Here is a 12,392-nt window from a genome sequence, read left to right as displayed (position 1 = left end):
CACGGAGCCCCGACGGCTAACCTACAAAAGCGGGATTGTAGGGATTGGAGGGTGTCTATGTGTGTGCGGGCCGCGTGAGGGAACACCACACTCGCGTAAGTCATGACGGGTCGTAAGTGTCGCGAGATGACAGTCGACATCAACTCGCGAGCCGATTTAATGTATAGTTTAAAATAATATCGCTCGGTAGAGATAGTGTCTCTGGACTTCACTCGAATGTAAAGCCTCTCCCCGTTTCCCTTTCGCCAGGTCCAGAGATAATGTAACCGGGTTGCACTTTTGGAAATATATTTGCTATCTGTTAGTGCGTGAATTTCTATTTCACCGTTTTTTTTAAATTATACTATACTGTTTACTGTGTGTATATAGTTTTCTCTTTCCCTGTTTACATTCAGAACATTATAAGTGTTTGTAATATAGTGTATTTGACTTGTTTCTTTCAATTTATTATACCCTGCCCGATGATGTGTTTTTATATAACGAACCACAAAACAATTGCATAAGCCCTTGATGTTTTTATTAACTATTGTTTCAATAACTTTTTATTTATTTATATTAAATATCAATACTTTCATAGGCTGCAATATTTTACATCCTATTGTTGTTTTAAAACATGAATTCTTTATTAATTATTTTAAAAGTTTCTAATTTATACATTTCTGAGTAAACTTATTTAGATTTAGAAAAGTATTAAAATAGGGAATTAACTTTTTTTTTCTATCAGTCACATTCAGTTCTTAAAATGTTTTAAATAGCTTGCAATATATCACAACAGGCTTTTGACATAGTGCAAGCGCGTCCAAACAGCATGGTTCGAATTCACAAACCAAATGATTTATACATGTATGTATGCCCAAAGTTCGACGCTAACCCGAAAATATTATAGGCTTCTTGACATAGTGTTTGTGTGTTATTCGATAATTCTTCTTATCATAAATCGTATTGAGGGTTCAAAGGATATTTGGTTTAAGTGAAATTTTTGTAACGTTAAAAGAGAGACATTTAAAATATGAAAAAAAAAATCATAAAAAAACTTCAACTATTTGAATGGAGTAAGCTTAATTGAAGTTGAATTTAACAACATCGAACTGTTGATGTTAATAAATAAAACGTACCTTTTATTACAAAGATAAATGTCGCGTTTTAAGCGAAATATCACTTAAATCAAATAGCTTCTCACATGGGTGAACGAGGGCATTATGATTAGGTACGTTACTTGATATCATCGATACTGACTAATACTACCTATCGTAAAAGTATTTTAAATGAGATTTTTTTCTTTAGGTACGTTACTTGATATCATCGATACTGACTAGTACTACCTATCGTAAAAGTATTATAAATGAGAATTTTTTTCTTTAGGTACGTTACTTGATATCATCGATACTGACTAATACTACCTATCGTAAAAGTATTTTAAATGAGATTTTTTTCTTTAGGTACGTTACTTGATATCATCGATACTGACTAATAATACCTATCGTAAAAGTATTATAAATGATATATTTTTTCTTTAGGTATGTTACTTGATATCATTGATACTGACTAATACTACCTATCGTAAAAATATCGTAATTGAGATTTTTTTCTCCGAACTTATTGCACGTTTGGACTAAGTATACTTTTTCACTTTGTAACATAAAATTACTTTAACAGCGTTTGAGAAGTTACCGTTCATTGTGACATTTTGTGGAAGAGATTTGCACTGGAGGTACTGAATCAATGAATGAAAGACACCTTAGATAATTTTATAATCTTTTTAAGCTGATTTATCTGCTATAAATAAAATCATTGTTAAATATTATGTTTGTTGTTCGATCGTTATCTCGACGTGCAATCGTTATTCATCTCATTCAGTTGAAACTTTGCACTGTAGCTATTGACGCTTGTGTAAAGTGTTTGATATACAACCATCATTGAAGATAAGTGGAGTTTAGAATTATTCAAGGAACAAAAAGAAAAACAAAAAAATTTACAAGCGAACACTATCGCTTTTTCTTTTTACCCACTAAAACAGATAAACTGTTTACTTGTGCCCTTAATACACTCATCCATTCATGAGTGACGACTCAACAATATCTGTGTGCTTAGTGCGAGTTTTTTAACGTTCTCGATAGCGTAAAAGTTAGCTCATATTTGTATGGAGTGGGAACGTTTGCCTACGTTTGCCGCTAGAGGCGCTGTTCCAACTTCATACAAAATTGGGCTAACTTTTACGCTATCGAGAACGTTAAAAAACTCGCACTAAGCACACTGAACTAAAGAGAACAGTAGATTTAAATTCTACACTCGAACAAATCCAACGTGCCATCGCATATGGTAAGCGGAATATGGTGCACGTTTTAGGCAGGCGCGCAGTAAGCTATTGTTTGCGTACGATTTATCGCTGATCGCATATAGGACGGCAGCAATTCACTTTGAGAACAACGTGTCCATTGACAGTCCTGTACCGGCATTGTCCACTTATTGTTGTTTAAAGCTATTACAAATGAGGCTTGTACTGTAAACGACGGCACTCGATCGTAAATCACCATATCGATGACATTACGTTACTCAGTTTGGAATATCGACAAATTTGGAGCCAACATGCCGACTAACACGGATATAACAAAGCCGATATATCTACTTCAATGCATCTATGAATACGTTGATTTTGTAAATAATCTTATTAAAAATATAGCTGACCCGGCAAACGTTGTTTTGCCATATATAAGATTCCTAGAGAATTTCTAGTGTAGAAAAATTATATATTGTAAGTGTGTAAAGATGTGGTAAATGAGTGAAAGAGGCATGTAGCGCTGTGAACGATGAGGGAATATAAAAATAACAGAACCTCATACAATCACATAACGCCTCTTTATAACAAACAAAAAATTGTCAAACAAATAAAAAATAAATGTTAGGGGTGGACAACCCTTATCACTTAGGGGTATGCAAAATAGATAGTAGCCGATTCTCAGACCTACTGAACATGCATATAAAATTTCATAAAAATCGGTCAAACCGTTTCAGAGGAGTATGGTAACTAACATTGTGACACGAGAATTTTATAAATTAAGATTACTATGAAAACTTATAAACTGTCATTGAGCTTATCTACTTGAAGACTTGGATAATCAATTTGACAACACGTAGCTGTGTATTAAGTGAATTGTTTCAAAACATTAGACCCATTTTTATTTCTGTAAACATTGAAATGAGGTGAATGAATCATCTTAAATAACGCTAGTTCTGCTGCACGAATAGGGACGTATGACTGCTTAGAGACAAAAACACGTAGGTGATGCCAATCATTGTTAGTCCATAATAATATTTCATACAACCCACACAAAATATAACAAAATATTTATGTGGTCGTGGCCTAAAGGATAAGACGTCCGGTGCATTCGTATCTAGCGATGCACCGGTGTTCGGATCCCGCAGGCGGGTACCAATTTTTCTAATGAAATACGTACTTAACAAAATGTTCACGATTGACTTCCACGTCGTGTAATAAAAATCAAAACCCGCAAAATTGTAATTTGCGTAATTACTGGTGGTAGGACCTCTTGTGAGTCCGCACGGGTAGGTACCACCGCCCCGCCTATTTCTGCCGTGAAGCAATAATGCGTTTCGGTTTGAAGGGTGGGGCAGCCGTTGTAACTATACTGAGATCTTAGAACTTATATCTCAAAGTGTGTGGCGCATTTACCCTGTAGATGTCTATGGGCTCCAGTAACCACTTAACACCAGGTGGGCTGTGAGCTCGTCCACACATCTAAGCAATAAAAAATAAAATAAAAAATGTGGATATCAATATTTTTTCGAAACCATAACTGAAATTCTATGCTAGCTGCACATCTATCTACGTAACGAGAATCAAGGTTTTTTTTTTTGTAAACAAAGCTATTTGACAAACTGAATTGGTATCCTGATTTTTTTCTAGGCAATAAATAATTGGGAGGTTCGATTTGCAGATTTATGGTTATTAAAGATATGTACCCGTGATAGCGAAGCGTTTCAATATTCATTTACATGGAAATTTTAGGGGATCGAGTTAAAATGATTGTTTCTCATATTACGATAAGACTGAGTGATATTAATTTAAATTTTAAATATAATTATTATGAACTAACCGACGCAGAAGTCGTTATGGATATAAGAGTCTTGCTAAGCTGGCAGGGTGGTGTTTTGCTATCACAAAGCATTGCTCCATTAGACCTTGGTATGGTGCATGTTGACGATACAAATTTCTAAACTAAATGCACAAATAATTATGTAATCAGTTATTTAATCGGCTTCATTAACCACTTAACACCAGGTGGGCTGTGAGCTCGTCCACCAATCTAATCAATAAAAAAATCAGTCTTTAAAACTGATTAATATTTTAAGTGTTATGTTTTTTGTTGGATGAAATCTCGATGATAGCTGGGGAGTTTTGACTTAAAACTGTAATGTTGTTTTCTTATCTTCGTAGTTTTTTTTAGACCTCTTCCTTCTCTTTCTGACATTGGAAAATGTAACGATGACCTCAAGCGGTGAGACATCTTAGGAGGCGGTGGAAAGTCACTTAAAAAATTCCCAAGGCCTCCAATATTCTCACCCCTATACTGAGAAGAGGCCGCAAGAACATAAATCGTGTTTCAAGATCACAAGATTGCGCAATTAGAGAATGCACCGTATAATCTGACAAAGAGGTTAAATGGTTCTTCAAAACTTTCCAAAGAAGTCGTACTTCAAAAATTTTCCGTTCATACTTAAAATGACTATTAAGGATTTACGGTTATGGTGTAGATTCCGGATATCTGTAACGTATGAGCTCCTGAACAAGCGAACGTACGTACATTATTCTCATGCGAAACTTTTCCACTTCGAATTCGAATAATTCATTCAGATTATATGTATCGTCTCTGACCTCTTTTTCTTCACTTTAAATATAAAAAGTGCGGTTTACTTTTAGAAACAGCCGTGTTTTATTACAATAGGTGTATCTACAAAGTGGATCTCGATACTTATTAAGTGAATAGCTGTGCCTTCGTCTGGGTGAGTTGATATACATATATAACAATCAGTCTTGTGTTACCGTTAAAACGCGTAATTTTTTTTATTTTAATAGCTTTATAGGTACTAAATGGAGAAAGCGTGTCTTTTTTTGGATAAGAAACAAGTGCCCAGGCAAAGTATTACCCGACGGCTATCCAGTGGCTTATGCTTCATGCGCGTACATTGGCAGACATATGTAATATCATTTTAAAACGTTAATGTTTACTGACTGCACGGATTATCCTGTACCTCATAGGTAGTTTAGAAATGAAATTTTTTATATATGTACTCCTTTTTAAATAAAATACAAATCCATACTCTAAAAGCAGGCTAAAATAAACTTAATATTACAAACGAATACATTTCTACTAAACAATGAAAGCATTTGGAATATCGAAAAGCTGATATCATGACGTCTTCGAATATAAATCGGGAACAATATCTATATTATTTACATACATTCTCTTGGTTAAAATGTAAACTTTATGTTTTCATTTGGAACAATCAAATAAAATGAAGACAACTTGTACGGATTTGACTTTTGAAATTCGGAAATATTAGTTTTATATTAAACTAGCGTATACACGCGGCATCGCCAGCATTCATATGGTATGGTAAGTCCTCGACTATAGTACTTTTTATGTATGAAAGGTATCATGATTATATCCTTTTCAGTATATTGTACCAAATTTCTTCATTAATATATGTATATATATTCTTCATTAATATTCATGTAATATTAATCCAGGATAATATTTTAAAGTTGAAGAGTTTCTTTGCTTGTCTGTTTGTTTGTACGCGCTAATATCTTTTAATGTTGGATAGCCCATTTATCGAGAAAGGTATATAGGTAATAGCATCATGCAACATGTTGAAAAAACGGGGAAATTTTATTCCATTGTGTGAGTTGCGTAAACAGTTAAAATAAGGCAACAATAAATAAAACAGAATTATTCCCATTAAAAAGTTCTAAACAAAGTAGCTTAGGTCTATCTTTGCACCATCCCGGTCAGGGTCATCCGTGTTTATCGCACCATCTCCTTTGAGGCGGCGTGTGTACAGCCTGGGACGCCGCCTTGGGTTCTGGAAGCGCCGCTGACTATCAGTGGCGGGCTGAACTTCGTGCCCGGGGCGTGGCGCGTCCCAGCCCCAATGTGGTCAAAGCGCGGAGAGCCCGATCTCGGCGGTCCGTGCTGGAGTCATGGTCCAGACGGCTGGCTGATCCTTCGGCTGGTCGTAGGACCGTCGAGGCGATTCGCCCGGTCCTTACGGATTGGGTGAATCGGTACAGAGGACGCCTCACTTTCCGGCTCACGCAGGTGCTCACTGGGCATGGTTGTTTCGGTGAGTTCCTGCACCGGATCGGAGCCGAGCCGACGGCAGAGTGCCACCATTGTGGTTGCGACTTGGACACGGCAGAGCATACGCTTGTCGCCTGCTCCGCATGGGAGGGGTGGCGCCGTGTCCTCGTCGCAAAAATAGGAAACGACTTGTCGTTGCCGAGTGTTGTGGCATCGATGCTTGGCGACGACGAGTCGTGGAAGGCGATGCTCGACTTCTGCGAGTGCACCATCTCACAGAAGGAGGCGGCGGGGCGCGTGAGAGACGCATAATCCCGCCGCCGTCGAGCGGGGGCCAGGGAGGCGGATCTCGCCCAAGCCCTAGCCCTCTAAGTGTTTCGGGTCCCCCTCACATGTCGGTCTGGGGACCGACGAGGGGGGCCTAAGACGACGTGCAAGCTGCTCTGCACGCGTTTTACGCAAGAGCATCCGGGTGATGGAAGGCCGGCTATCCTCGACCCACGCTGGTTCTGGTCCAGCGGGGTATTCCGTAAGATAGCTCACTCTAACCGGCGCCATCTAGGCGGGCTTCGGATAACCTGCCGACCGAGAGGGCTGGTGGTCGTGGCGCCGACGACCGCAGGTCCGGCGTCCCGAGGGGGATGGTGATGGGAGAGATGTGCTCCGCACTAAACGCTTCACTTTCCCCCCTTTGCCTTTTCATGAGTTCTGTCTCATGCGAGGTTTGGACGTTGGTTGTTGAGCGACAGGACGTTTTAGTCAGTTCGATTCTGACATACACCGCCCTCCCTCCCCAGTGGACGGCGGAAGTCCGGCTATTTCCTCTTGACCAAAAAAAAAGGTTTATCTTTGTAGGTTGATCCACCTTATAAATAAACTTATTAATCTTAATCAAATTATAAAATAATACATTCTTTGGGTATATCACCAGTAGAAAATTCATCGTAACGTGCCATCCGAAGGGAATTTTCTGTTTATTCTTTTAATATTTTTTTTTACTTCATTCATTTTTTAATCGATAATTTGCATTATATCATTGTACACTTTTACACCAGAATTTAGATGATCAAATACGAGAAAGATAAAAATACTATATTTTATTTGTTCCTTTTCATAATAATGTGAATATGTTTAAATCTGTATCCATCAAAATAGAAAACATGTCCGAAGCTAATAAGGACTACAGTTTACCAAAGCTATTCAAGTTCGATCTGAATTATGCACAATTTGCGGGTAAGTTGCGATTGGTTCGACGGAATGAGGTTTACCTGTGTTTGCTTTTCATCGGCAAATGGAGTTCCTCTTGATATTGTATTTGCTGGTTTCCACCTCAGTTTCTCATATAAATTACTTGATTGATGAATGTGATTGTGTTGTTAAATTGTCTATGGACCAGTAAGTTTCCGTTTCTCAAGACTATTTCCTCCCTTATGTCGTGATTCCGAGTGCTCTTTTTACGGAAAACAATGCAAGAAAATTTATTTACATATCTTTGATGCATCTTAATTAAATAATTGAAGTCGTCGTGGCCTAAAGGATAGAACGTTCGGTGAATTCGTGTTGAGCGATGCACCGGTGTTCGAATCCCGCAGGCGGGTACCAATTTTTCTAATGAAATTCGTACTTAATAATTGTTCACGATTGACTTCCACGGTGAAGGAATAACATTGTGTAATAAAAATCAAACCCGCAAAATTATAATTTGCGTAATTACTGGTGGTAGGACCTCTTGTGAGTCCGCACGGGTAGGTACCACCGCCCCGCCTATTTCTGCCGTGAAGCAGTAATTCGTTTCGGTTTGAAGAGTGGGACAGCCGTTGTAACTATACTGATACCTTAGAACTTATATCTCAAGGTGTGTGGCGCATTTACGTTGTAGATGTCTATGGGTTCCAGTAACCACTTAACACCAGGTGAGCTGTGAGCTCGTTCACACATATAAGCAATAAAAAAAATAAAAAAAAATCTAGGTGCATCACAAAACCTATAATGATACACATTGACATAACGTATAATAACGAATAGGTAGAATCCATTCTATTTACTCGTAAATTTTAAGAACGCCTTAAATTATATAAAAAAATTTTTTTGTGTGTTATCCTAAAACTAGTTTATTATTTATACAGTAGTGTTCCAGCAAGTCATGCTATTTACAATACCCAGAGACAATTAAAAATTTACACTTTATTCAATTTTCAAACTTAGCAATGAAACTGATTTTATTTATACAGATTATATATAATCTTTTAATACAAAACTAAATAATGTACTATGTTTTTTTTATCTATTTACATTATTATTATTATACTAGGTAATAATTAAATTAGGTAATAATAAAAATGGTCTAAAATAAAACTAAAAATGAATAAAGTTACTATACCTATATTATTATGTACCTACACATGTATACGTATTGTCGACGAAGTGCAAATATTTCGTCTACCATATGGCGTCTGGCGAAATTTGGGCGAGATACAACAAAGCATAGATAGAATAATAACATTTTCAGTTTGTTGAAAATATGTGAAAAAATGAAATTCTTTGCAATAAAACACATTTGCCTGTAAAACATTTCCGGTCACGACTTCTGTGAAGGTAAAAATTAAATACATTAATAGAATTCAATAGAACTGGGTCGGTAACTCAAATATTCCGAAACAGTGTGTTCGCAATGAAAAAATAAACATACCTATATTTATGGTACAGCTTGCTAATTGGTAATTATGCATCGAATAACAAAAAATCATATGTATAACAATCAATAATAAAATTTAGTTAGGACATTTTAGAAATGCGAATCAGAAATTAATGGCTAGAGGATTTCTAACTATTTCTAACCATTTCACTATATTTTAGAGCTTGTGGGTTCTATTTAGCTTTGAGAATTATTTAGACCAGGGGTCGGCAACCTGTTTGTCCTGAAAGGCGCAATTTAAGGTGGGTGGCGCGTTTACGTTGTGGATGTCTATGGGCGCCAGTATCCACTTAACAGCAGGTGGGCTGTGAGCTCGTCCACCCACATAAGCAATAAAAAAAAAACTAAATTTGAAAATCACTGAGGGCGCATATTTTACAAATAATCAACATGTATGAAATATGCATTAAAAAAAAGAGATTTTTATAACTTTATTTTGTTGATGTCATACCTATAATTCAGTGTGAAACTTGGGTGTCCATATTTTGAGCTAATTTCTTATAATTGGGGATATATTTAGAGTTCCCGGTCCTTAAACAATTATCTAAATGTGAGTCATTAAGATTTGTTCGGCATTGAAAGAAAATAATTGTTTCGGATTACTTGGTAGTTTTAAATGCACGGTCTACGCGTGGCCTATTCGAAATACGATCACACACCAACAAAAAATACGTGAGTGTTATTAGATATGCTCAAGGTTAGCAAACTGCTAATCTATGCACAATCCTAAACTCAACTGACTACTTGCTGTATATTGCCGTTTGACAAGAGTAAGTAAATCGCTCTGGCTGTCATACATTTACATTAGTCCAGCGAGGGCGCATTGAAAATCGATCGGGCGCCGCGTTGCCGACCCCTGATTTAGACCGATGCGGCTACTGACGAGCTAATTGTTTGTGTCACGTGGCTCCTGAAATAAATACTTATATTTCTGGACATTGACAACAATACTACCAATACTACGTCTATTCATTTTTTTCCCTACCTACTCGCTGGCCTAAAGGCTATTCCAGCTTCTCGCAGACGAGTAGGTGAGCTTATGAGCTCAACTTGAGTGAATTTTCTAACACTAGGCCTAGCAAAAGCAGTGCTTCGCAGAATCTACCACAAAATCGGAATCGCGACCCACTGAAATCTTTTATCTATTTATTACATATGCGTTTTCAGTGCGTTTTCTATTTTATTTAGTTTGTGACTCATAGACTAATAAGAGACTAATAACCACAGACAAATTTTAGTTTATTTGGAGTTCTAGATAATATTCCGTGACATTTTACAAATGCTTAAAACCAAAAGGTACATTTAAAAGCGCTACATTATTACAATAGGCTCGTAAAATTGCTCCTATGAGCGACAGAAATCAGTGATGAAATTTGAAAAGCTTATTTCGTTTCCTTTTAATATACGCTATTTTGTGCTTCCAATTGTAATATAAAACTTCAAATAAAAATATTACGAAAGAAAATATCCAAAGCAGTATGAGACCGTAATAGCATGCGAACATTGTTGACATTCCTAATGGCCTAGTCCCTGTCTCTTCTTCTTTTTCGTGTCTTCGTAATCTAACTGTGTAGTGGAAATCATAAATAATCTTCTGCACAAGCCCAGCTTCAATAGCTCGTATAATTATGACGTCTACTCTTCTAGAAACTGGCCAGCCGGGTCGCATGAACAAGCATGTCGGAGAATGCGTCAAAGGCTCTTGAAGTATCTGAAATTTCTTCGCATATTGATGCATTAATATGTCTGTCGCAATGAGAAACCGCTTACCGGCAATTACATCCCTTATGTACCGTGGCAAGTCTCCTATTTTGATTACCTGATAGTTATCTGCTATCGGAGAGCCAGCATAATATTCACGAAATAGTTCGGTTCCTCCATATCCGTCCAACTCTTGGAGCGCCTGCTCAACCGATTCGAAAGGTGGTTCGTAAATTTTCTTTTGTAGGCCATTAACAAGATCTCCTTGATACGCGATACGCACTATGAGACAAAACCATAACCATGCAACAAAAAAGGAATTTATAACTGACGATTTCGTTTCAAATTTCACACCTTGGCCTAAAAAAATCATGAAAGATTGTAAGAACACATTCTTGTTAGACTTTATACCATGTAATTTAGAACGTTTGACGAGAACTATGGTAATCACGAAAACGGTAAATGCTAATACAAGAAAAGGCGTAATGTTAGTCAGAAATGGTAATAATACTTTTGCCCATGCGTAGATTTCACGTCGGGGTGGTGCGCACCAATGAATATTAAGTGTTTCATAAGTATGAGACATTTGCGCCACTGAAAATCTTTTCTGTGTAATAATCCCAGCAGGCACGAATATATCTGCTTCTCGACGAACTATGTCAGCGAAGGAGCCTTTCCAAGAGCCGTTAACAAAGACACCCATTCCTCCGTGGTCAGTTGACGAGACGATATCCATAGTGGCGTTAAGTTCTTTAATTAATAAAATAAATACACTTCCATCTATGCCAAATATGAATGTAATAGTTCCGTTTACTTTTTGCAATCCAACATACGGGAGAAAATTAAGTAAAGTGATTTTTACTGGGCAACCATGCAAGTTTTTGAATTTTTCAGGAAATAACTCTTTTTCGTTAGAAATAGAATGTGGAGTGTAATCGCCACAAATTCCATTTTTGTACGGAAAGTAAGTAGTGAGACGGATTTCTTCATTTTCATCTTTGCTTATTACAATAATTTCTGCTAAATCATGTTTCCAAGCTTCCTTTGTTATCGTAGCAAGATCCGTTAATTGTGTTGTTAATACTAAAACCATACGAATTGGTACTATGAGATCCAAATTCAACGTTGATATGAAAAATATGAATTCTTCAACGGATACAGCGAAGAGAACTGTTTGTTTAAATCCCGTGGCTTTATTTAGTTCGCTCACTGCTTTCATGTTCTGATAGTCTAAAGGAACTATTACCGCAGAACCGTGAAAATGTTGGAGGAATAGAGTAATATCTTCAGGCTCGGTGCGCATCCATACCACTGACGTAACGTACTCATGATAAAAGACTGAATCGCAAACTGAAGCAGCTTTTTTTAACAATTTGTTGTAACTCACACACGAAGTGACACTTATTGTTAGTAAGAATGGTAAAATTTTCATTATTGAACACGAAGAACTTCTTATACTTCACGTAACACTGGTAGTACTTTTAAATGCTGTACTCCGTCTAGAAAGTTTTCTCGTAAAATAGTCAGTGTAATGGATACTCATGTAATTTACTTTTCTTTTTGATTAATGACGAAATACCATTAAAACCCAAACATAGAATTAGATTTATTTACATACCGACTCTTCGGTTGGAAAAATTAATGAGTCGCTACTGATAATAATATAAGGATGA

At 36.9% G+C, this 12,392-nt stretch overlaps 1 protein-coding gene and 1 long non-coding RNA gene across 2 annotated transcripts in view; both read right to left on the bottom strand.

Annotated features, from left to right (window-relative positions):
• Window positions 1-12,392, bottom strand: part of LOC149501152 (uncharacterized) — a 171,976-nt gene that overhangs the window by 6,106 nt on the left and 153,478 nt on the right. The gene's annotated exons all lie outside the window — the stretch shown is intronic.
• LOC114240619 (uncharacterized) lies at window positions 10,020-12,391 on the bottom strand. The gene has a single exon (XM_028171236.2). It carries the CDS (start codon window positions 12,149-12,151, stop codon window positions 10,379-10,381), a length of 1,773 nt encoding a protein of 590 aa, XP_028027037.2. The 5' UTR covers window positions 12,152-12,391; the 3' UTR covers window positions 10,020-10,378.

Source organism: Bombyx mandarina, chromosome 17 (genome assembly GCF_030267445.1).
Source record: "Bombyx mandarina strain Sakado chromosome 17, ASM3026744v2".
Taxonomy (NCBI): Eukaryota; Metazoa; Arthropoda; class Insecta; order Lepidoptera; family Bombycidae; genus Bombyx; species Bombyx mandarina.
This window is presented reverse-complemented; position numbering and strand designations above follow the sequence as displayed.